Source organism: Chroicocephalus ridibundus, chromosome 1 (genome assembly GCF_963924245.1).
Source record: "Chroicocephalus ridibundus chromosome 1, bChrRid1.1, whole genome shotgun sequence".
Lineage (NCBI taxonomy): Eukaryota > Metazoa > Chordata > Aves > Charadriiformes > Laridae > Chroicocephalus > Chroicocephalus ridibundus.
This window is the reverse complement of record NC_086284.1, coordinates 169047804-169073016: the sequence shown is the minus strand read 5'-3', so window position 1 is coordinate 169073016 and position 25213 is coordinate 169047804. Positions and strand designations below refer to the sequence as shown.

The window sequence follows — 25213 nt, the reverse complement described above, 5'->3', positions numbered from 1 at the left end:
AATCACATCCTGGGCTGCATCAAAAGAAGCATGGCCAGCAGATCCAGAGAGTTGATTCTCCCCCCTCTACTCTGCTCTTGTGAGACCCCACCTGGAGCACTGTGTCCAGCTCTGGAACCCTCAGCACAAGAAGGACATAGAACTGTTGGAGTGGGTCCAGAGGAGGGCCACGAAGATGATCCGAGGACCACGAGATGTCCTATGAGGACAGGCTGAGAGAGATGGGGTTGTTCAGCCTGGAAAGGAGAGGGCATTGGGGAAGACCTTGTAGCAGCCTGCCAGTACCTGAAGGGGGCCTACAGGAAAGACGGGGAGGGGCTGTTTGCAAAGGTATGTAGTGATAGGAGGTGGGGAAATGGTTTTAAACTAGAGCAGGGTAGGTTTAGATTAGACATTAGGAAGAAGTTCTTTACAATGAGGGTGGTGAGACACTGGCACAGGTTGCCCAGAGAGGTGGTGGAGGCCCCATCCCTGGAGACGTTCAAGGCCAGGCTTGATGAGGCTCTGAGCAATCTGATCTAGTTAAAGATGTCCCTGCTTACTGCAGGGGGGTTGCACTAGATGACCTTTAAAGGACCCTTCCAACCCAACACGTTCTATGATTCTATGATTTTATGATCTATATATTAAACTGTTCCCGTCATAAAATACAGGAAAATTTATAGCAGTGTGTGTTCCCAGCAAGCAGTGTGAAACACAGGAAGGTTTAACTGGCCTGTTTAAAGACCATGCAGTCTTAAACTCAGTCCTACTTCCCCAGCAGGGACACACTTGTGAAAGCTCAATAAAATGACTACACACCCTTCAAATTTTGCAATACTGTAGAAGCTATTCATTTTTTTTGACGTGTAAGCGATCACAACGGCAACAGTCACACTAACAGATTAGCTACCAATTTCCCGGCGGGGTTTCTTCTCAAGCCTGACAACGTATTACAGTGAAGCTTAGCCCTTGGCCGGCGACAGCAGCAGGTCCGGTTAATCTGTGAGAAAACCCCCGCCCTTGCGGGGCAGCCGCCTCTGCAAACCCAAGGAAAGCCGGCGGGCAAGCTCTGCCAGCCGATCGCGCCAGGCAAACCGGTGCCTGAGGGTGGCAGATGTCACAGCAGGTCACCGGGATCACAGCAGGTTACCGGGAGCTCCTGCACCGTCCGTCACCTCAGAGGCGCGACGCCGGGCTCGAACCGCCAGCCCAGCGGGGTGCTCCCGCCCCTTCTCTCCCGCCAGAGGAAAACAGCCTGCCGCTTCCTTATCGCCGGGAAGGGCGGCGGGGAGACCCCGGGAAGACCCTGCCGGCAGCGTTACAGGGAAAAACGCCGTTGACGAGGGTCCCGCCTCGCCGGCGGGGGCGGGGAAGGGGCGTCTACCGCCGCCCGAGGCAGCGCGCGCTGCCGCCCGCGAGCCCCACCCCCCGCGCCTCTCCCGCCTGAGCTGAATTTAAACTGCGTTACTCTCCCTCGCGCAAAGCACTAACGCTACTGGGTCCCGCGCGCCTCTCCCTTTTCTCGCCCGGTAGCCAATAGTAGGGCCGCGTCGTTCCCCTCTCCGCCAATCGGGGAGCGGCTTATTGCCGGCTGGGCGAAGCGCTCGGTGTGCGCGTCCACCCGCTGTGGAGCTGGGGCTCTGGCGCGGGGCAGGCGAGTCCTCTCCTCCTCCTCCCTTTCCTCCTCCTTCCTCTCCTCCTCCCCCCCCCGCCCCTTCTCCCCGCGCTTTGTTGGTGCCTCTCCCGGGAGGGCAGCGGCGGCGGCCGGCGGCGATGCCCGAGTTCCTGGCCGATCCGTCGGTGCTGACCAAGGAGAAGCTGAAGAGCGAGCTGATCGCGAACAATGTGAGCCTGCCGGGCGGCGAGCAGCGCAAGGACGTGTACGTGCAGCTCTACCTGCAGCACCTCACCGCCCGCAACCCGCCCGCCGCCGCCGCGCAGCCCGACTTCTCCAGCGACGAGGAGCGGGAGCCCACGCCTCTCGGCGCCAGGAACCGCGGCGCTGCTGCCGGGCGGGTGAGTACCGCCGCCCCCCTCCCCGCCACCGCCCGCGCTCCCTCGGCTTCCCGCCGGCCTCGGGCCCGTTTTCCCGCCCGAATGGGTCCGGCCGCCCCCGCACGCTGGTGGGAGACCGGCGTGAGGCGCCGCGGCTCCCCGCGCGTCCTCTCCCGCCTTACTTGAGGCGCGGTCCGGCTCGGCGATCGTGGCCGGCGGGGACGGTCCTTCCCGCCTGGGGCGGAGGGGCAGGGGCGCGCTGCCAGGCGGCCGCCCCGCGGCGGGAAGCGAACCGGGAGGCGCGGGCTCGGTGGCTGGGCAGCCGCCGGCTTCGCCTCCGGATCCCCTCCCGCGTGTGCGCTTCTCGGTGGCGGGGGCTCCGGAGCGGCTCGGCCGCGGGGCACCCCGGGAGGGGACCCTTCGAGCCGGGGAGGGGCAGCGCGATCGCGCGTGGAGCGTGAGACAATCCAGTCCCCCCTGGCCGTAAACTGGGAAGGCTTCCCTCGGATTTGGCGGGCGGTCTCGTAAGTGAAATGCTTGGCGGTTGGAGGAGTAAAGCGGGAGAAGCTCTGCACGAGGCTGCAACTTACTTTGGAAAGACGACTCCCATCAGCTGTCTCGGTTGTACCGAAGCAGCGCTGCTTTGTGCAGATACCCCCAGATGAAAGGATGAAGTTGGGAAGGAACAGCTCGTTTGTTTTGTTTAATGAAGTGGGCTGCTTAGTGTAAAGAGGGTCTGCTTAATGTAGCTGTCTCGCACCTCTAAGCATATGTTTTATAGCAAAGTGTCTCTGCTGCGTGTTCCGTTGGTCTGCTACATGCTTTCTTAGACATACTTTCTTTTATCATGTAAGGAAAAAAGGGGAGGAGCTGATGCCACTTGGAATTTTTCCCTTTCGGAAAATGTGATTTCCTTTTTAATTTTTATAAGTGGTCTGTAAATTTGCATATATTGAGAAAGCAATCTTTTCATTCATAATTCTAAGCTGTCTAGTCTTGTGTGAAGGCTTGTGTAATGATTGCCAGCTACTGGAGTTGTAATGTGTGTGACATTACAAGTATTTAATAGTATCTGAAATACTATTTCTCAAAGTTCATTTGTAGAGAGAGTGCAGAGAAACTGGCTCCTTTGAAGGTTTTTCATACTTCAAAAAACCCCAACAAACAGTTCTTGAATTAAGAAACTGAAAACTGCAACTAAAAGAGGAAGAGATTTCTAAGCAAATTATTTACCTCTTCTTAACGTCTGTCTAATTCAAATACTTAACTAGCGTTCACTGGAGAAATTTTACAGTGAACTAGACACTTCTGTGACTTATAGTGGTCTTGCCTGTAGCGTTCATGAAGTGCTTTTGAGTAAAGTAGGATGAGCTTGAATCTGATATGTTTCATACTTGTAGGGGAAGGAAAGTCTTGTAACTGCTGAAGTTCCTAGGGCTGATTTTTCCTTTCCCTTCCCCAGTGCTTAAACAATTATGAGTGACTCTTTTTTTATGTTTACAGAATGGGTGGTACTCTCACACTTTCCTTAACAATGTCTGGAAGGCTCTGCTATTACTGCTAGTCTTGTGTGTTAATATTAGAGCATAACTTCTAAAACTTCAGTGAATATTCTAGTGACAGTTGCTTGTATTTGGGGCCAATGTGCTCTTCCTTCACCCCCCACATGCCCCTCTGCCTGCTCCCCCCCCTAAAAAAAAAAGCTCAGCAGATGCGTGCTTGTTTTCTGTATAATACAACTGAGGTAGTTCTGAAACTGCTTGTAGCTTGAGTGGCTGTTGTCCCTGTTAATGCCTTCTGGCATAAGGGTGCTTCTCTGATCTGCTGTCCTTCCAAAAGAGTGACATGAGGTTTCTGTAGTGACTTGCCCCCAAAACAGTTGAAAAAGAGATGTAGGGTGAAGGAAGCCTGATATCCAGGGGAGTGGGACTTTGGTATGAAAACTAGGTGAAATACCTTGATAAGATAAAGGGAGGACAGGAGGGAAAGCACTCAAACCTAGAAAACTAGAAATAAGAGGCAAAGAGAGGAAGTTGGGAATGCGAGGCATTATGGAAAAGAGGAATAAAATAAAGGAATCCCATATTTCCTGTAAGTCACTTTGTAGGCTCCGGAAACAAAGGTGTATTCAGCATCCTCTGTCTTTCACTCTTGTGTGTAACTGCATTGTTTTATCTTAAGTATTCCTTTTATGTGCACGTTTAACAGGACCGGAAAACAATTTGCACTGGCTGCATGAAAGTACTTTCTAACATGTACTGGTATAATAACATGTCTCGTTTTCTGTTGTTAGGTAGAGATCTGAGTAACAAAATTGCAATGCTTTATTAGTTCCAGTTTTATGTATATTACAGGTCCTAGAAATTGTAGTATTGGTTTGTGTATGTTGGGGGGGACAATATAAATAATCTGTTTCAAACTTTTAGGCAATAAACTAAATATGTTTCTAGAACAGCAAAATACTTTGTTATATTACAAAGGTCTCTTCTGTGTGATTAAAAAGTTTGGACTGCTCTATTCTGTGTTTCCTGTATCAGTCTAAAAATTTGAATACTGCTTAACTTGAAAATTGCAATAGTATCTTAAATCCAGATGACTCAGTCAAGGCTAGCATTAACTTGTGGAAACATGTGAAAGAGCACTTAGATAGGTTTGCTTTTTGGAGGGTTCTGTCCTAATGTGCTTTCTGCTGTTCTTTCGTAATTTTTTTTGGTATTTCTTTGGATATAGCTTAATATTATACAACTCTTAAAAAAATTAAATAAACCAAAAACCACCCAAAAAAACCCAGTCAAAAACCCAAACAAACTGATTTAGAGGAGTGAAGACTCGTTCTTACTCCTGGGATGGATGAATGAGCTCTGGATGTGTAGAGGGAGAGGTAGAAAAGGGCCAGAATCACTCTTGGAACAAAGACATTTGAATAGAGAAGAGCAATACATGAGAGATGTGATTTTTTTTTTTTTTTCTGAAGTTTGTGCTTATTCATAGCAATACTGAGACAATGGTTGTGAGTACTGAACTTTTTGTGTGCCTGCCTGATGAAATCCAAGTGACTTGAGTGAGCAATCGTCTTGGTTGCTCAAGTCCTCTGAAAGGATTGGGGTCAGAATCAGAAAGCAGTCTGGGCATAGGCTATCAAAGATGTACAAAATATTGTTTCATGTGGCTTTTAATGTGGAGAAATTTATTGTAATCGGGATTACATATTGGCCTGAGTGAGGGTGGTCCCGACCTGTCAGTCGCTGGAGGGACTTACTGGGCTGAGCCTTCCCCCCCTCCCAGCCCGGGCCCGCTCGCACCTCCCTTTACCGAGTGCCCGGAGCCGTGACCCTCTCCCGGCCCGCCGCCGCGAGGGGTTACGGCGCTCCCGCCCGTGCGGCGGAGAGCGGCAGGGCCGGCCGCCAGGGGACGCTGCTGCCGCGGCACCCTCCGAGTGTGGGGGAGTGAAAGGGGGGGGCTCGGTTTGAGGGGGAACGAGCGCGTTCTCTTCTGTCTGTGTCGGTACCTTACTGCATCTGCCAGATGACTTACGGATGCTGAAGCGGGGAGAGCAGTATTTTTGTCTTCAGACAGCTATGAGGAACAAGTTCCGAGGGGTATATATACTCTGAATATCCATGTTGCAGTCATTCACTGACAGTATCAAGAGACCTAGTTTAGCTTTACTGTCCTTTCAATGTTTTGACGTTGCTGTAGTCATTAGTAATTTTAAACTGTCTACACTGTCATTTTAGTGTTCTCTTTTTCTACATTCTGGGCATTTGATAATTCGCTTAGGTGCACGCTTTCTATGGATAAAAGCTGTGCAGCAATGAGAAAAACCCTGTAGTTTTAATTCTACTACAAATTATATCTTTTAAATCCCTCAGTCTTCCAGCACAGCCCTAACGATACTATATAGAACCTATACCTCTCTCAGAACAAATGAAAACCTTAGTATGCTAGTGGTGTAAAGTTAATCTGAGACAGGTGTCATGCATCCATAGTGATGCTGCTGCCATTGCATCTGGGTTTATTTTGACCTGTGTTTTGTGGTTGTTTTTTTTTTAATTCTGGTACAGTAGTGAACATACAGATGATTAACATGCATGTATGAGCAGATCAAAATTTGCAGGGGTTTTGTTCTGACTGCGTTGTTTTCAGGCCCTGAAACCATCATACTTTGGAACAACAAACTCTTTAGGCAGTTAGCATTTTTTTTGTCACCTAAAGTTAAAAAAATATTTTACTGTAGTAAAATTTGACTTACCTTCAGTGAAACTCAGGCAACGTTTTTATGCTTTGTAATGTGATGCAGCAAAACCCCCTCCTATTGCATAAAGTTCAGTCTGCTTTGTAGAAGATGGCTTCAAATGCTGTCAAATACATAAAATTCACTAAACCAAAGTAAGATTGTTAGCCCAAACATTTTTTTTTTAAAAAGAGCTTTCCTTTGAAATGTTTGAAAGTATCATTTTAAATATGGCCACTTCTCTATATGTAATACTTCTCTTATTTTGGGGCAGGAGGGAGGATGGGAACAGGCTTACTTTGACTATATACTCTTACCAGGAGAGGAAAAGCTATTAAAATCATGCTTATTTTGCCTGCAGTCTGATAACATTGTCTGGAGGAGCCAGCTTCTCCAGCTCTACTAATGTTTTTGAGCAACTTTTTTTTCCTAAGCCTATTTAGCATAGTGGTATGTGAGGATAGTGGCTGGTATGTGAGACACCTTTTTGCTGCAGGGGGAACTATCTGCATCTGAATGCTCCTGGTCCTGATTAGATATGAGCTGAATATCAGGATAGCTCAAAGGAAAAATAACTATGAAATGGCATTTTGGCCTCTTCAGGAGCATTGTTTTAAAGCACATACCAAAAATATCATTTTGACATTGTTGCCAAACTGGAGCGGTTCAGAGCTCACAATGTGTAGGTTTTTATGACTCAGCTTGTTGGTACATTTCATGTCCTGGATTAATCTCTTCTAAACCACTGAGTGATATTTTTGACCTTTAAAGTGGTGATTTGAAAAAGATCAGTCAGGTGTTTCCTTCTCACTTCTGTTAATGAAGGTATAATGAGAGCATCTTGACCTGAAAGGCCTGTCTGAAAGTTTATAGAAGATACCTATCAAGTAAAGATGTTATTTGTTTTTTAATCAAGTAATCAGGTAAATTAAGAGCTCACTTCAACTCTTTATGGTCAGAATGGTGTGGCAGTGATAACATATGGAGCTAAGGTAACTGTATGGTTTCAACCCCCTTCCCTATTGGAAAAGGGAAGGTAATAGTAAAGCTGGTAGTTTATGAAGGTTAGGAGTGTAGAAGGTGAAACTGCACACCTGGATAGGTGAGAGAATGTAAAGCGTATATGCTATCCACTGAAGGAAGAGAATCTATTCAGTGTTTCCCATGTGGCTGTATCTCTTAATTATGATGTGCTGTACAAATGTGACCCAGAATACAGATTAACACCTTTATGGCCTTATAAGTGGCACTCATCTGCTGTCTGAGTGACAGCTGTGCGCAGTAGGGGGGAGGTGACTGTGTAATTCCTGCTACAGTGAGAAGTCCTGCCATGCTGGTCTGCACCTTCAGACTTTCTGCAGTTCTAGGCTCATGAACTAGGCAGATACGTTTGTTACAGTGCTGGTGTAATAACTGCAGTTATATTTAAATAAAATAATCCTGTTGAAGTAATTTTTGTCTAGCAGTGTGTGTCAGTTGTTCAGCAGGGGCACATACACAATCCAGATCTCCAGGTTGGTGTTCAGTTGATTGAGCCATGAGACCATCTGTTGGTTTGGTTTCTTGATTTGTTTTTGTTGTGAATTTTTAGTCTTTCACTTAGGTTCTCTGGAAACAATTCTTCATTATGCAGCATTTGCTTTCAGAGAGAGTCCATTCCCTTCACTGAGTAACATGGAATTTAGTGTCTGGGGGGAAGAGGGGGTGGAAAGGTTAAGTAGTCCCTAATCTCAGAATTTAGGATTGTTACTGTACATAGGCTCGGAAATTCTAAGTCTGGCATTTACTAAGGTCAAAAATGTAGAGAATTCTGAAAGTTGAGTGCATCAATATCTCTGAATTACTGCTGCATAATTTCCTTTCTGTTGTTTATTTTGTCTGTCCTGTAGCTTTTGGTAAAAGGCGTTGGAGGTTAAAAAGTTCATCAAGATTTTTCTGTTTCTTTCTTTTTAAATTCTACTGAAGGAAATGTTTGTGTATGATAGAATAAAAAGTGCAAGGGGAATAGACATCTATATTTCATAGTATAAGTCTATTATTGAGACTTGGCATGTGCAGTCCCTTACTTGCCCTTCCCCTAAGGAAATACTGCTATTTGTTACCAGAGATGACACTGTACAAACTGGAGAATTAAAGAGCATTCTGTTAGTGTGATTTGGGCTTTCTTAGCCTGTCTTAATCTCATTCGGAGAAATAGTAAAGAAGCCCTGAGCCTTTCTGCTTCTAGTGATGAAGCTGCACCTGTTTGAGATTAAAGGCCTTGAATATCCTAATGTAGGTGCCGTTTAACTTGATATTTGAAAATGCGTTTTTTGGTGATGTCCAATAGTTGTCTGCTATATTATTTAGTGGCTTCGTCAAGATGTTACTTACGCTTGTGTTTGGTGGAGTAGTACTAGAACTAGTAAAGGTGGTTGTAAATTTTGTCTGATAAACTGGTTTGTGGCTGTTGGATCCATTCAGTGGGAATGCTGAAGATGAGGTAGGGGGTAGCTTGCAGGTCTGAATTCTCATTCCTTACAGTTTTCTGCTCCTCTCATTAGTGAAAGAAGGTGAAAGCCTTTTGCTGTGGAGAGAGGACACCCTGAGAAGGTGAACTTCTCTTATACTCATGTTTTCCTTTGGCCCTAGAACTGAGAATGCTGTCTGGGAGCCCCATGCTTATAATTCACTTCAGTACTTGTTTGAAGGGTTGGGTCCTAGTTAATATGAAACCAAGCCTGACAGATACCACTACCAAAGTGCCATCTCTTTGATGTGAACAAATTTCTCAAATGAAATATGTAGATCCTCTTACATCTTCTGTTTTCTAGAAAATAGCAGTATTTTTTTTAATGCTGCTAGCTCTGGATGGAATTAGAAGATCTTCAGATGAGGATTTATTGGTCTGGGTATAGTGTTGCAAGAATATTTACATTATGTGCAAAGTGATTAGCTGTGCCAACTTTACTTTGGTAAATCCTGGTGTTCACCACAACTTCGTTTTAAGCACTTCACCTCTGCACCACAGTAAGCCAGCTTTAATTTTCCTAATGGTCACCAGATCAGGAAAATATGTGTATGTGGGTTTTTTGTTTAGTTTTAATTTGCAATGGTAGATTTTAAAGCTAGCTCTTGATCTGTCTCACATGGTAGTCCCATGGATAACTTGTCATGATGCACAGAAAATGTAGTGGTGCTTTATAGTATAATAGTGATGGTAATTAAAGCTACTGTTGTTGCTGAGGTTAATGCTGTCATAGCACAGCCAAGGTATGAGACAAATTATTCTGTCCTGCCTGTGCTTCTAGGGACTGTTTTTTATTGTCCAGTGAGTGGTTAAATGGCAGCTTTCTACTTGTACAAGTGAAGTCACTTGCTTCTGCTTCAAGAGAATAGGTGTTCAAAAATAAAAGTTGAAGACTTCACAGAACACAATGTAACAAATGCGTCTTGCTGTATTAATGAAGACTGTAGATTACCTTCAACTTTTCATCCCCTCCCTGCCCTTTTTCTCTGCTGAAACTGACTATTCTGATGGTCTTAATGTGTGGTAATACTGCAGGAAAAAATGAAATGGTACTTGGAAGAAGAAAAAATACCAAAGATACTATGAGATAAGTGAGTTGACTTATGTTAGAGGATCGTATTACTCATTAGTTGCAGTTAGCTTTCTGGTAGGTAAGACTTCTGTGAAGTGTCTAGTAGAGTACTGCGTAATTCTTTTGGTGTATATTGTTATAGTTTCTTCTGTGGCCTCAAAATGATACAGAGGCAGAAATACATTAAATTAGGATTGCAGTTACTTTTAAGTGCCATTGGAATGTTGATTTCCTGTACCATGGTTGTAGTTTTCTTTTGCAATATGGAAGTAACATCTTAGTTCATCTGCTTGGTGATGTGTGCATGCACCAGAGCTGTCAATAGCCTAAACAGATGCCAACAAGAAAGCCCAGCGTGTGGTTTGGAACTCTTTTCCACTGTTCGGATGGTTCAGTAGTCCAGAAAAAAATGCACTGAATAAGAAATTCTTTTTAATGTGATACTTAACTTGAAATATTGTTATGACCAACACATTCAAAAGTAAATACAAGTCTCCTATAGGTGCAGGTAGGTTGTATTTTGTGTACTAGATAAGTAAGCTCGGTTATTTCAAAAACAAATTTTTATGTGATAAACGAGTTAATAAAGTGAGTTGTAAATCTGTCATTAGTCATATCTGCTGCTTTAGTGACCCTGTATAACAAGAAAGAAAACTGTTAATTGTGACTGAGTGTTATAACATATTTGTATTTGGAATTTTAGTCTTTGGTAAGTACTAGAAAACCCAGATAGGTCCTCCAGGCAACTAAGTTGAGAAAAACGTTAAGTGTAGAAGGTGTATATGTTTATATCCTACAACTTTGAGATCTGAATATGATTTATTTCAAAGCAGTATCAAGATCTTACTTAGTTGAGAGCAAGCAGATCCTAAGCATATTTTTTCTGTGTTACCTCCTCACTCTCTTGCAGATCTTGGAGCTTGAAATGTCTATTGTAGTAACAAAGGCTTCCCAAGTTGAACAAATGTTATGATTGCTCTGTTTGGATATAGTGGAAACTGCTAATTTAGGAGTAGCATCTTGGCAGATTATGTTGATAACTATCTGTATGTAGTGGTAATGTGTTGCCAACTGTTCAAATAGTGTTGCCAGAGTTGGGTTTAGGATTTGTTAGAGCTCCAGTAGCAGTGGCCTGAGCAAACAGGCAGGATTTTGGAAGTGTGAGGGTGCTTCTGGTGTTGCCTTTCATGCACTCAAATTTGTAACATCATGTAACTTTACGGAGAACACCAGGGTAAGTGGGAATGGGGATTTTGGGAACTTGATTCAGAGGGTATGAATACTGAAGAACTTGTTCCATGTCATTAGAGGAGCAAGTATTGACCTACTGGGTAGAAGAATAATGTGAAGAAATGCTAGTGGAACACTGTATTTGTAGCTTAGAGTATTGATTGTCAAATGGCTAGAAGCTTACCTCACCAGCCATAGGAAAGAAATCCTCTTATATGCTTGAACTTTAAATTAAAACAAAGGACCAGAATAATGAGCAAGATTGGTTTTTTTTAACCAATTTATTTGGTTTTAAGAGGAGGCTTGTGATGAGTATTTCCTTATAGAAGTAGGAAACTTGTGCATGTTTGTTTAGTTTAGTAGGTGTAAATGTTTGAAGTGTTTCAAATAGGCCTTTAATGTGGGATGTATGGGGAGAATATAATTACTTTTCTGGTTTTGTATGTTTAGAACTCTCATATCTTCCTGTTCCCTTAGAAGAAAAAGATGTGTTCTGTATAACTGGAAATGCTCTGTCTCTTGTGTCTCCCTTGCACGCTCACAGAAGGCCACGAAAAAGACTGACAAACCCAGACCAGAGGAGCAGGATGACCTAGATATAACAGAGATGAGTAATGAAGATCTTCAAGAGCAACTTGTGAAGTATGGAGTGAATCCTGGCCCAATTGTAGGTAGGTCAACTGAACTAGCAAATATTCATCTCTTCAACGTGTTTCTCACTAAACCTCAGTTCTGGGTGCTCTAAGCTTCTCTGATACAGTTGCTTATTAAATTTAGTACCAATACTGTTACAATCCTACTTCCCACTTAAGATGTTTTCATTGAACTATTTACATTGAGAAGCATTGCAGTGTAGGCAAGTCCACAGTTTGTTCCTCTTGTGGTCTAGGCCAGCTGGAGATATTCCAACTTCAGTTCTGAAGCTGTGTAACTATTAGTTAAAGTTCAGTGCTGGGATAATTAGGTCTTCTGATACAGAGGTTGAGATCTGGAGCCTGCTCAAATAGAAAATACAGCTTACATAATAAGCTAATAGCGCTGAGAGCAGAATGAGAACATGGAACTTCCCCTTCCCTAGAGAATTTCCTACTCGCATTGTGCAGTAATGTTTTTCCTTTGCTGTTTTGGTGTTGTTTTTTTTTTTTTCTGGCCCCTTGAACCTAGTGTTCTATGCTGCATGCTAACCTAAGTCAGGAGAAGTCCTGTCCACAGCTTAATCTCCTGCCTTGGGCACTCATCTGTGATGTGGGATCAAAGCTTCTCGCCTTTCAGATTGTGCATTAGCCTAATGGCAAGGGACTTTGATTTCATGACTCTTTTTTTTTTTTTTTTAAAAGATGGTTGTCTGTAGTGTGCGGAGTCTTCTGTGGAATGTTCTTGAAATCCTGGGTGGGTGGAAGTGAGAGGGATGGAGCCTGGAGTCCTGTGTGTATTCAAAGTCATATGCGTAATACTTTTCTGTTAGCTGTTTTTGTATGCCTTCCCATTCAACCTGTTCCTCCTGGATAGCACTCAAGTCTTTTGGAAAAATTCCAGTACCTATGCAGCCCACTGGGAAGATGTTCAAATTTTGTCTTAAGTGAAAGCGTTAGTTCTTACAGGGTATGGATTCTGTTTCTTGTGAGAGTCTGCCACTTCAGCTAACAGCTCAGGCACTGGTCAGCTCTGCAGACTTTTGCCAGCACAGTCTTGACATGGATGTGCTAGACTTAATACCTTCTAGTTTTAAACATCTGTCCTCTTAGATCAGGTGAGCCAACCTGATTGCTAGATGCAGCAAACAGGAAGTTCTGTTGTTGCTGCGTACTTGCACCTCTTCTGATGCTTATTGGACTGAACTTGCCAACAGGGCAAAGATTAAACTAAAGGGGAAGGGGTATTAATTCCAGGGTAAAGGGATTAAGAGGATAATAGTAGAATCTGCATGGAAACTGTTGTCCTTGCAATATCAATCTCACAATTTTTTTTTTGTGAGGGCATAACAACTTGTGTATTGCAGCATATGAAACAAAACATCTAAGAAGCAGGTAAGTTCCCTTTCCATAGATAAATGCTTGTAACTTTCAGGGTGCTCAGGGGTCCGGGTTTATCTTAAGAATTCTCTTAAACCAAAAAGTTAGAAGCTTTAGAGGTAGAGTTATATACTGGAGGTGTATGTTTTGGGCCATACAGACGGATTAATAATACAAAATGTACGTTCAGAGATTGCCAAGGAATATGTACCATCCAAGTCCTAGCAATCAAGTCAGGGGAGATGAAAACTATATCTTTAGTATGTATCCTTCCTTGTTATAGCTACCACTAGGAAACTTTATGAGAAAAAACTGTTGAAACTGATGGAGCAGGGTCCAGAACTGACGGCACCAGTGCCTCTCCCAGCGGTTTCTTCAGCTGCTGAGAACACCAGACAGAACGGAAATAATGATTCTGACCAGTACAGTGACAATGAAGAAGGTAAGACTTGGGTGGAACTTGTGTGTAAAGTATTCTAATTACACATCAGCGATATTTACAGTAGAAGAAATATCTAAAGAGGGTATGATCTTGCTGTTAGGTGAGGCTTTAAGATACTGTTGTAGACCATGTGAGTCATGTACTTGATCATGCGGTACTAGCACAGTGATCCAGATGCCTGTTCTGGGAAAGGAAACTTTTTTTGCTACTGAACTGTTCCCTTTTGTCCGTTTTCCCCAGATTGAAGCCTGTAAATTGGATAGGAAGAACTGTGTATGAAATGTTCCAGTGTTCTTTGCACTTCACCTTTAAGTGCAAGTTCAATTTTGTTTTACAGTGCTTATAGTAGTTGTCTTTACTGTGGGATAGTGTATGAATGTTTGTTAAACTTCTGTACTTTTTAAAATTTTGCTTAATATCTCTGATGTATGACTCAATCCCTTCTATGTTCTATTCCTTGTGGATTTAGCTTGGGGTGGGTTGATTGATTGATCTTGGATGTGGTTTTTGTGATTTTAATATCGTTTATATCAAAAAGCATAAGAGTGGGGGAAGTTTAACCTAAAACAGACCATAATACATCTTACAAAAAGTAAAACTAATGTAGGTTTAAAAGAGTGTCTTGAATGGAGTGTTAGAAGATGTTTATTTTGTGTGGTTTGGTTTTGGGGGTGGGTGGGTTTTTTTGGTTGTTTTGTTTTGGTTCTTTTTAAAGGAACTTCCATGGGGATAGGACAGAAAGAGTTGAAATACAGCTAGAAACTTGATGGATCTCCCTTGCATATTTGGGCTTGGTTTTGAACTTTAATCTTTTGCACTTTCAGATGGAGAGTGGATGTTAGAGATTTACTTATTTATGTTTAGGACAGCTAAGAGCCCAGTCACAACTGACAGATACTCCTTATACTTATGTATGCTTCCTCTAATTACCAGACTGTTCAAAGGCTGCAGGGGGGGACAAAACAACCAAAGTAAACAAACACTCCCCTGGCAAAAAAAAGTTTTCCTAAATAAACTCTAAATGTGTTGGTGTAATGCTGTTAGGATTTTAGAATCTTGCTGCTAGCCACTCATACTTCTGCACCAGAAAGTTCTGTATAAAAGGACCTATTTTAAAGGGAAGGAAACTACCAGCCTAAACAATCCTGAAAAGCTTTGTTACCCTTACTATAATCAATAGTATAATGGTGCTTTGGATAAAGTAATTGCAACTTGATACCAGTTTCTAAATGGAACTGCTGGATTGGTCAGGGCTTATCTGAAGTGGAGGATTTCTAGGACAAAACCAAAATCAGTGTTTTAAAGTAGTTTTTTAAGGTTATTCTTCAACAGTCTTTGTTCTTCTGCATTCAATAGAGAAACTTACCTGTTATCTCACAACTTTTAAAGGAAATGTTAACTCATAACAGAGTTATGTTGCCTCTTAAAATTATTAAAATACAATTGATTTAAACTAGTACAACAACCAGTAGTATTTTAGAAATTTGTTATATTAAAACTGGTTACAGATCCGAAGACTGAGCTGAGGCTTGAGAAGAGAGAACCATTGAAAGCCAGGACGAAGACTCCAGTAGCACTCAAACAAAGAAGAGTTGTTGAACACAACCAGGTATGTTTAATTTAGTGGTATCTGGAATGGCTACTAACTGCAGGTGATGGGCTTACTAACACCATACTACTTTTCACATAATCACATTTGACTAAGTGGCCTATACTGGTTTTGAAAAGTTCTTTCAGAAAGCCTGTTCTAATACAGCATGAAAATCTTGTGAATTAACTATAGCTGCTGTTTTTAGCCTGTCTGATAACATGCAAAATTATGGTCTGCTAAAAGCTGTTTGTCTGGCTTGTCAGCTGCTTTAGCACCTCTTAAGAGAAAAATAATAGGCAACCTTAACATATTTAGTTTTGGAAGCCTGACAGGTTAAGTCAGATGGGTTGATGTCATCCTGTTGGATGTTTGTAAACAACTTGATTCAATAAAAGCAGCATTATTTTCTTTAAAAAAAAGTTTGGAAAACATTTTGGGTTTGTTTTGGCTTTTTTGTGTGTTTTTTTAGAAGTGTTTTAAATACACATATGTACATCATCCTCCTGTCTATCTGTTTTGATATAGATATGTGTATGCATTTTAAATACATCTTTTCAATGACTGTGATTTAAATATAATACATGAAGTAATATACTTCTGTATATGCCTATAGTTTTAGAGAGAGAAGTTTGTATGTGTGTGTACACACATGCACTAGCTATCTATATAATATTTTTCCTCCTACTATGCTTGTAGCAGCAGTAGACATTAATTTGCTGGAATAAAAATAAGTAACAAGTTTAAATCTTGCTGTACGTACCACTTGTCCTTTACTTACAAATAACATTAGTTCTGTTGTCTTGGTGGAAGGGATTTTACAGAAGCACCTGAGGTTTTCAAACTGCTCACTGAATACTGGCTTTGGTGGTTGGTGGCTGATCTGTCCCTGTGATGTGACAGTGTCACTAAATACTTTGTTCCCCATCTTAGGTTATTTAGGATCTTCTACAGTGTTACTCATCTGACCAATAAGTAGTGGCGTTGTGCTACAGTAAAGGACTTGTATAGGAAACTCAAAATCTGACCTGTTAATAGCTTGATGTATTTTAGTGTATTGCTGACTTTTCTCACTGCTTTATAGTACAGTAAAAGCCAGATTCTTCCAATTTAGATACTGTGTATGTATGTATAAATGTGCTTTTGCTATGGATGTCTCTTAAAGCAGGTAACATGCTGCTGTGTGAGCTTGTGTAATACAACACAGTTATGGAGATCCATAAATAGTTCTGCTTATTTTTAATTGGATTTTTAGGGTACAAGCTGAACAGATTTCACTTCTACAAGTCAACACACACATAGTCGAACACATAAAATATTTCTTCATTTATTCAGGCAACTTCTGCTCGTGCTGGTCTTTATAATGGAATCTGAATCTTGAGGTTCTTGTATTTTAAGCATAATTTTTTTCTAAATTGCTATTCACACGGAAATCCTTGCTAACCTCAGTGTAATTAGAGGTATATAGAATCATAGGATTGGAAGGGACCTCTGGAGATCATCTATAATTCAGCTATCAACAGACAAAGCTTCCTAATCTTCAGGGATACTTATATGTGCTGTATAGACGCAATATTTTGCGACTTGCATATTTTAATTAATTAGTTAATTGAAGGAATATCACTTAATTAGTCCAAAAATGATGCTAGTTCAGGAACTCCAGCTCCCTAGCTTTTTAAACATCTTGCCTTGCAACTCCAGACTGTTGTGTAAAAAAAAAAAAAAAAAAAAAAAAAACAAAAAAAAAAACCAAAACCACAACTGCACACCAAAAAACCCCACCCAAGACAAAAAAGAAACCTCCCACCAACAAAACTTTAAAGGTGCTTGAAGCCAAGAACAGCTCAGTGTTTTTGGCTAGCAAATGTGTGTAGACATATATTTTGCGCTGAGAATAAAAGTAGATGATGGGGAATGTTACCTTTTTTCTTTCCCTCTTCCTGTGAAATTGGATCTTAAGTTTGCAGCTAATGTGTCAAGTGACCATACTCATTCTGCAGCATTATACACAGCTGTCATGCACTGCGTGGCAGTGGCTCAGAGATTATGAGTCTCTGAAGAGTGGTGGGGCTGAATTAGTTGGTAGTGAGGTGTGACCAGATGCGTTAGTAACTTCTAGGTCCGGTCCAGCACTAGTGTGAGTCCAGGCATACACAGCTGAAAGGATTGTCTGTCACGGATGGATGTTGCAGTTCTCTTAAAGACTATCTATTTGCACTCTTCTTAAGCAGGGTGGTGCAAAAGAAATTGGGTGGAGAGGTTGAGCAGGCTTATGGGTCTTATCAGTCAGTTAGCAGTGGAGGGCTAGATGAATTTGAGCTTGGCTGTTTGTGCTTAATTGCTTCCTTGTAGTGAACTGGAAAAGCTGGAAGAAAACCCTAATTTGAATGCCCCCTTCCAGTCAGGCAGATAAATAGAGAGTTAGAGTTCAAAACAGAGCCTAAGGCCTCATGGTAGATGGCACTGGACAGAAAGAGGCTGGCTAAACAACTTAAATGTTAAGGAGTCCGAGTAATGTAGAACTACTATCCCTCCTTGAGATACTGTATCGTGACATTCTGCATGTGCTGTGTTCCTGTACTCCTACCTGCATTTTTTGACTATCTATATAGCTTGGCTTCTTAAAAATAAAACATGCAGCATTGCAGCTGCTGGTGTACAAATTTCATGCGGCATGCACCCAATAGAAAACTTGGTAAGTGTTAGCTGAGGGAAAATCATAATCTATAGCTTTAATGCTTGTGAATAATGATGGTTAAAAGCACATGCTGAATAGTTAGTACGTGTGTACTGCACCGTTGTAACTCCCTGGTTATACACCAGGTGTTGGGGTCCCTAAGTGTGAGTATTACATTCTAGTAGGGTTTCTTTAGTGGTTTTTTGTTATTTTGACTGTTGAATATGCTCTTCTGAAGTCTGGATGGGTCTTACACAGTAGATTTCAGTTTTTTTCCTAGTATTTTCATGCAAGAAAAAATTAAAACTTGGTACTTAAAACACATGACTGGCAAGCATCTGAAGAACTAAGGAGAGAGGCAGTTACTTATTGCAGTACTTTAGTTCCTAGTCAAACAGCCTGGGACAGGGGAGCTCTCCAATAGTGGGATGAGGGAATTGCCTAACTACTTTCTTGAGTGGAATGTGTTTGAGTGGAACCACTCTGAAATTAGTGTTTTTCTCCAAGCTTCTAAAGAATAACACCTCTCAAATAGAAAGTGTATGGGTGTGAGGTGGGGAGCCGCGATTGAAGGTTGCAGGTTAAAGCTTTTCTTAACAGGGAAGAGAAGCCAGTGTCTGGTGAATATATAAAGAGACGTTGGGAAGTCTTTTATCAGAAGTCTGTTTAAATGGAAAAGAATATTGGAGACTTGGGCTGAAATCTACAATTCTATATGAAACATCTGAATCTGTTTGGACTTGAGGTCTGTTCATAAATATACATCATTTTGTTTTCAAAGTAGTTCAGTGACTTTGGAGTAAAGCAAAACACTGTTGCTCCCTCTGCTGGATATGTGGCAGCTGTAACGCAGCTTATGTTAAGAATCATAAAGCTGTTCAGCTGCTAGTTTCACTAGAGTAACTTTGAAGATACAAGTGGGGAATGGATAAGGGCGTTGTTAGACCTTTTTTCCCTCGATTAAAAAAAAAAAAATACTTTCTGCGCTGCTCTTTTAAAACATTGGGGGCTAATATTGTTCCACTGAAGTTACTGCTGCTGTTAAACCTGTAACTGACAGTTGCACCACTCTGTATAACTTCCGTCAGCACTGAGTGTAACTTCCAAAAACTTGGTAATACATCAATGCATGAGGTGTTACTGTGCAAAGATTTTGGTATTAACAAAGTAATAAGTTTAAAAATAAAACTTAACCAAATAAAAAGAAAAATCTTGTATATAATCTAGAAGAAGCAGGCCCTCATCTCCCATTCCCTCCAGGTCTATGTTTGGAATTAGTTTTGAGGAGGATTTTTTCTTTGAGCATGACACTTGCAATAAGGTGTAGGGAATGATCCGTGTTTGTTAATGGCTATAAGACTTCCTGTTGTTACTTAGACTTGTGAAGATCTGTGTCAGGCTTGATCATTTAAACTCACTGTTACGTCAAAATTTTGTGAGTTTCATCTCTGTATGTGGAAACTTTTAAGATTATAAAACATCTCCCTCTGCCCGCTGTGGCTGGAGATCAGTTCCTGTTGAAAGTTAGGTGATTGTGCCTAAACCTTTCCCATCTCGTGTTGGGAGAATAGATCCCTATCTGGGTAGAGAACAAGGTGATGCTTTCTGCTTATGTGCATAGATTAATTTTTTTGTGTAGGCAGGTAATGTAATGCTCCTGAAAGCTAGCATATGCGCTGTCTGTGACTTGATGTAACTATTTGAAGCATTAGTTATTTCAGTGAGCAGACTATTGGTTTTCACTGTTGAGCATTATCTAGTTAGTTCTGTATTTGGAAAAACAATGTGCTTTAATGTAAGTATTGTGGTCAACACTACTAATCTAGTTAGCTATTCATTACTGAATGTATTAGGATCCAAAATTTTTTTGGATTGTAAACACACTGCTTCTGGAGTATGCATGCTATTCTGGCTTTTGGTTGTGGGTATCCAGTGTTGAGAGCTGGCTTTCACGTATTTGATCATGTGTTTGATGCTTGAATAGACTTATTCTCAAGATGGAGTTACTGAGACTGTCTGGACAAGTGGATCTTCAAAAAGTGGACCTCTGCAGGCATTTTCTAGGGAGTCTACAAGAGTGTCAAGAAGAACACCAAGAAAAAGGGTGATGAGAGGCTTATTATAATAGACATTCTTTTTTTTCTCACTCTTAGGGCCCAGTGGCTGTTTTATTCAATTGTTTTCTTTTGTTTGTTTTAAACAAACAGGTGGAAGCTACAGCGCAGTTGCCTGTAGATGATGCTGTAATAACAGAGAGTACTCCCATAGCTGAAACTATATTGACTGCAAGCAACGAGACCCTAGTAAATATGCTTAGTAAATATGTTTAATAAAACATGCAAGTAGTATTCTTCTGTAATATATCTTTGCTCATAGAATCACTCTGTTTCAAACAGATAGTCATACTTTCCTTAAAACAGTCTTCTATTCAGTAGTCTTTGAAACCACATATTCAGTATCTGTATTGGTATCTAATGCTGTTTGCTTTGAGATGGGACTAGGTAGACACCTAGGTCTCATCTAATGCCTTTTCTGGGGGCGGGTTGAGAAGAACCACTCTAAAAGAACTTTTCTTAATTTCTTTAAGTACATGCAGAATATCTGCTTTTAAGTTTGCCTTTACTTGTGAACTAAATAGCTTTTATGTTTCTAAATGGCTTAAAAGAAACTACTTGGAATGATAAGCACTGTGTTTCCTATGCTTATTTCAGAGTATCTGTTGCATAACCTCCTTGAGTTAATTCCTAACATGCATATATACAATGCATGTAAAGGTTTCCTTGTTTGGTTCTGCCCCCTTCTTCCTTTTATTTTTATATTTTGGCTGATTCTGAGTTTGAACAATTTTGAATCTCGGCAGGTTGTCAATAGGGTGACTGGAAATTTCAAGCATGCAGCTCCTACACTGTCAATCAGTGAACTCTCAGACATGCCCAGAAGAACACCAAAGAAACCATTGATGACAGCTGAAGTAAATAAATTAAAACTTAGATTGCTATTGCTTACTCTCTCTGAAAAAGATTATTGTGTGCATGTGCTTACTTATGGAAGGGGTGGAGGATGTCACTGCCCAGGTGGCACTAGTCAAAATAGGCTACCATAAAAAAAGAGAATATAAGATTATTTTTATCTTCCCCTTTCAGGTTTGGGAGGGTGTGTGTGTGGAGATCCTGCTTTGCCTTAGGATTAAAAATAAATAAATAATGTTTTGGGTTGTTATTTCTCTTTGTGCTGCTACTTTTTGGTACAAAATGTAAATGTTTTTCTTTTAAATTCTTTGAATAACTCAAGAACAGAGCAAAATTGGGTTATCTACCTTTGATCTTCTAAATCAGCCTATCCTGAAAAACCATAATGTGCCTTAATTTAGGGAATCAAAGAGTAAGGTTACTTTTAGACCAAAAGCCTGAATTTGAAAAGCATCTGTAGATTCCTGTCCGTTATCAAGAAGGAAAATAATTCTTTTGCTGTCAACTTATTCAAGCTGTCAAAATTGTAAACCTCTTGGAGAACTGTCTAAAGCACTTGCAAGTGTATGTAATGTATTAATGTAGTACTGTATGAATGTAGTACTGCAATATTGTGGAAACTTAACATTACAAGATAATCCTTAGCTGAATTTAAATGGAATTCATTGCTTCATGTAGTTACTGTAGATGAAACTTGTATTAACACTGGTGAAGCCTGCTCTACCAGTGGGTCTGAGATGAATGAAACGGGCTGCTTTATTTGTTTATAAGGTGACTGCAGTGTAGACTTAGTTGTCAAATAGAAGGCTGTGGGAGAACTCGATGTTCTATTTCAAACTGCATAAGTTTTTTCCAGTTAGTATTCTGCGGTACCGTGGCATTCTTTATTACAGCAAGAAGAGACAGTTTGCCTGTATCAGTGCTTTTTTAATCATGTTGGCCACAACCAATCCTGTGATCTGCTCAACACGGCCATGATAGAGGTGATGGTTAAGTTTTTTTGATCATCTACATCATTGGCCGGCAAGTGTATTGTATTTATACAGTCTGTTCTTTATCTTAAAGGAAACTGAGGAGAGCACTGAACGCTTTAAGACACCAAAAGTGATCAGACAGCTACCACTAACAAAGGTTCAACTAACTTCTAAAACCCAAGAAGTAAACTTCTTGAATGTCACTGGGTGACTCATTCATTCTTACAAATTGCATATGGTTATGGTCACTGAGATAGCTATGTGGGAGCTTTTTGGTTTGTGGTCTGGTAGGCCTGTAACTGTTTTTGATTTCCTAGGTGCTGGAGAAAACGAATACAGAAGAACGAAGAGTAGAAAGGGATATTCTTAAGGAAATGTTCCCTTATGAAGTGTCAACGCCTACAGGAATTAGGTATTTCTAAGGTTTATGGGGGCTTGTTTCTCTGGTCTTGTAAACTTATTTAGGCTGAGAAGTATTTTTTTTATTATATTGGTAGATTTGGAGGAACAGTTTTTTGCATTCTTGCTCAGTGTCAGTTGAGATGACCACCTAGGTCTTCTGTTCTACATATGTGGTTTTGTTAGACAAAACAGTCTCTACTTAAATTGGGGGTTGGAGGACAGGCTAGTACTATAGTAGGAATTATTACTGGAATTTCTGGATGCTGGGAGTTAAATGGGAAGAGCTTCTCTGTGGTAATGGCTCACAATATTTAAGTTTTTGACTAGATGTAACTGCTTTAAGCTTACTGTTAAGGGAAGATCTCCCAGTATAGATTTGAGCTTTCTTTTTGAAAGCCAAAAAAAATCTTTAAATACCGTATTTTCTTCTTTAAGTAGCAGTCCTGTTGTAGTCAAAATTACTCTCAGCATGAATAAGGATGGCATCTAGGAAGGGCTATTAAATTTTTCTTTTTGCGACTTTGTTTCAAGTTTTGTTTAAATACAGCCCTTTTGATAATTAGGCAGTTCATGAAACTTTGTCCTGTGTAGAGAATATGAGAAAAATTTCCCTATGGTTAAGATGTGAAATCAACTCCTGTGTTCCCAACACATTGATTATAGCTGCAATTTAAACTGCAATTGCATAAAGTCTTACCATAAGAATATATGGTACCAGTTACTAGTACTGTGGTGTATGTGCTCACCATTCAGCTTTCGCTCTTGTTCTGAAGTCTATCAGTCTAGTTAAATCGATGCCACTTTTTTAATATAAAAATCATGCACATGTACTCCTTGTATATAAAGACTTGGCAGTGTATGCGGGTTTCTTAACCCTTGCTGCTTTGTCTTCTGCCTCTGTATTGCCTTAGCCATCTGTAGATATTTTGATGGCCAGGGACAATCTTTAGGTTTAGAAATTCAATTGGGGCTGCATAAGTGATCATTAAAGGTGTAGATAGAGACAATTCCTAGAGTTTTATTGCCAGTTACGATCCATTGATTATGTGGATAAGGTGAAGTAAATTGTCATTTGAGGGTTTTTTAAGGTGTGTTTGTTTGAACACCAAATGAGTAGCTTTAAAAATAGTAATGATAAAATGTTGGAGTTTGAGACAGGTATTTCAGGTACTGCATTCACTAGAAACAATTTTTAGTTCTTTTAGTTCAAAATTTTAGTTCTAAAATTTTCCTGTATACCTTAAATTGCTCTTTTAAATGTGCAATACTTTAATTTTATTTTTTTAATTAACAGTGCTAGCTGCCGTAAGCCAATCAAAGGAGCTGCTAGCCGGCCTATAGAGCACAGTGACTTCAGAATGGAGGAAAGCTTCTCTAAGTATGCTCCAAAATATGATACCTCAACTAACATCATCAAGTCGGAGAAACCACCAACAAAAAAAGAACGCTCCATTCCCCTATGGATAAAAATTCTTTTCTTTGTTGTTGTTTTGGTCTTCTTGTTTTTAGTCTATCAGTCTATGGAAACTAATCAAGGAAATCCTTTCTCTAAATATCTGAATGCTCCCTCTCAGGATGGTGCCAAATGAGTATCTTTTTGAAAGGCACACCTGATTCGATCTCCTGTTTTTAATTGTAGAGAACTCTTCTGCCCTCTCATCGGCTCAAGGACTTCTTACAAATAATGTGATTGGAACCTGATAAATTGGATAAATGAAGCAAGATAATATTAAATGGACATCAGTAACTCTCTGGACTTTGGACTAGTAGGAGACCACTTTGCTATAGGAGTAACATTTTTTTAGATCTTTGAACTTTTTGTAGGCTTTATTTTTTTAATGTGGACATCCTTTAAATTGATTTTTGAGAAACTGTATATTTGTTTTTGCAAGAACTTGGAAGCTGAGAAGGGCAAAAATGTAGTAAAATGTGAAGCTGTGTTTTTAAAGCTTTTCCTTTGTACAGAAAAGAAGTTGTACTTTTGTCTCTAGATTATTGTGGCGGAGGATTTTAACATAGGTGATAAAGGGAAATGCATTTTTGTATGCATTTTTTCAGTAACAATGTAATTGAATTTGATCTCTTAGGATATAGAGAGAGTACAACAACCACCTTTTCTGTAGATTACTGTAACTTTTTAGTAAATGTAACTGTAAACCTGTTTGCGTTTCTGTAAAAGTCTTAGTATCATATTAGTAACTGTTTAAGCATAACATCATTTAAATGTATATCTTCATTTTAGTGCTTACAGTGTTGTAGGAGCTGAATACAAATCTAATTGGCAAGAGATGTCTTAGAGGAACTTATTTATTAGTAAAATGCGTGGAAAATAAAAACTGCATCAATATAATTTGCTACTAAAATACTTTTTTGGGTCAAGGTTGTTATCTGAAGTAGTCTAAATTCTGACTTTAGCAGTGGTCTTTCTTTTTTTTTTTTAAAAAAAAGCGAGGTCTTTCCAACACAGCTTTATGTGATTATCTTTGAATATTCATTTAGAGAAGTACTCTCAAAGTGTGAAAATTCCATATGAAGTTTTATTCTTGTATGAAGAGGGCATTGCTGCATTTTCTGCTACAGTTTCATCTTCTAAGGTGAGATTTACTACTTTCATGCAGTTGAATATTTTTCTCAGTGAAAGCATGCTGAAACACTCTATATTGTGTAACTTAGTTGAGCAGGCAGCTGACTTCACTACTACCAATGAAGAGTGATAAGCAACAATTTTTAAAGTGAATGTATACATTTTGGTGCGCTTTAATCTGCAGCATACAGATGTTCAGTCTCATTGCTTGGTACAGAATTGCAATAAATCATACTACTTATTCTTAAAGTGCTACTTATAAAAAGCTGAGAACATTAGTTAATAGTATCTTTTTACTCTAGGTACAATTATTGTGTAGACTATAGCTATGGGGAAGCTTTACTTTCTGTGAACTTTGGGACAAACATGGTAATTTGTAGCAAAGCAATGGAGGGGGTTCTGTTAAGACTAATGTTATTTTTCCTTTTAATCTGCTTTTTTGAGTAATCCAAATAGCTAAACTTGTGTCCATCCTATAGAGAATTGTAACATAAGACATTCACTTGGTGTCAAATTGCAGAAAAATAAAAATGATTTTAATGT

The 25213-nt window shown here is 40.3% G+C and overlaps 1 protein-coding gene across 4 annotated transcripts; it reads left to right on the top strand.

Moving 5' to 3' along the window:
- The first annotated feature begins 1503 nt into the window (after positions 1-1503).
- TMPO (thymopoietin) lies at positions 1504-24522 on the top strand. 4 transcript variants are annotated; one of them, XM_063322745.1, is made up of 9 exons: positions 1504-1998; positions 11567-11693; positions 13318-13476; positions 14985-15085; positions 19726-19845; positions 19949-20044; positions 20602-20712; positions 22002-22096; positions 23381-24522. In XM_063322745.1, the coding sequence occupies exons 1-9, from the start codon at positions 1756-1758 to the stop codon at positions 23673-23675; spliced, it is 1347 nt and encodes a 448-aa protein (XP_063178815.1). In that variant the 5' UTR covers positions 1504-1755; the 3' UTR covers positions 23676-24522. The 4 variants fall into 4 exon arrangements, with proteins under 4 accessions (XP_063178815.1, XP_063178816.1, XP_063178817.1 ...); XM_063322746.1 differs by lacking the exon at positions 19726-19845 and having other exon boundaries at positions 1508-1998; XM_063322747.1 differs by lacking the exons at positions 19726-19845; positions 19949-20044 and having other exon boundaries at positions 1510-1998.
- Positions 24523-25213: the final 691 nt, after the last annotated feature.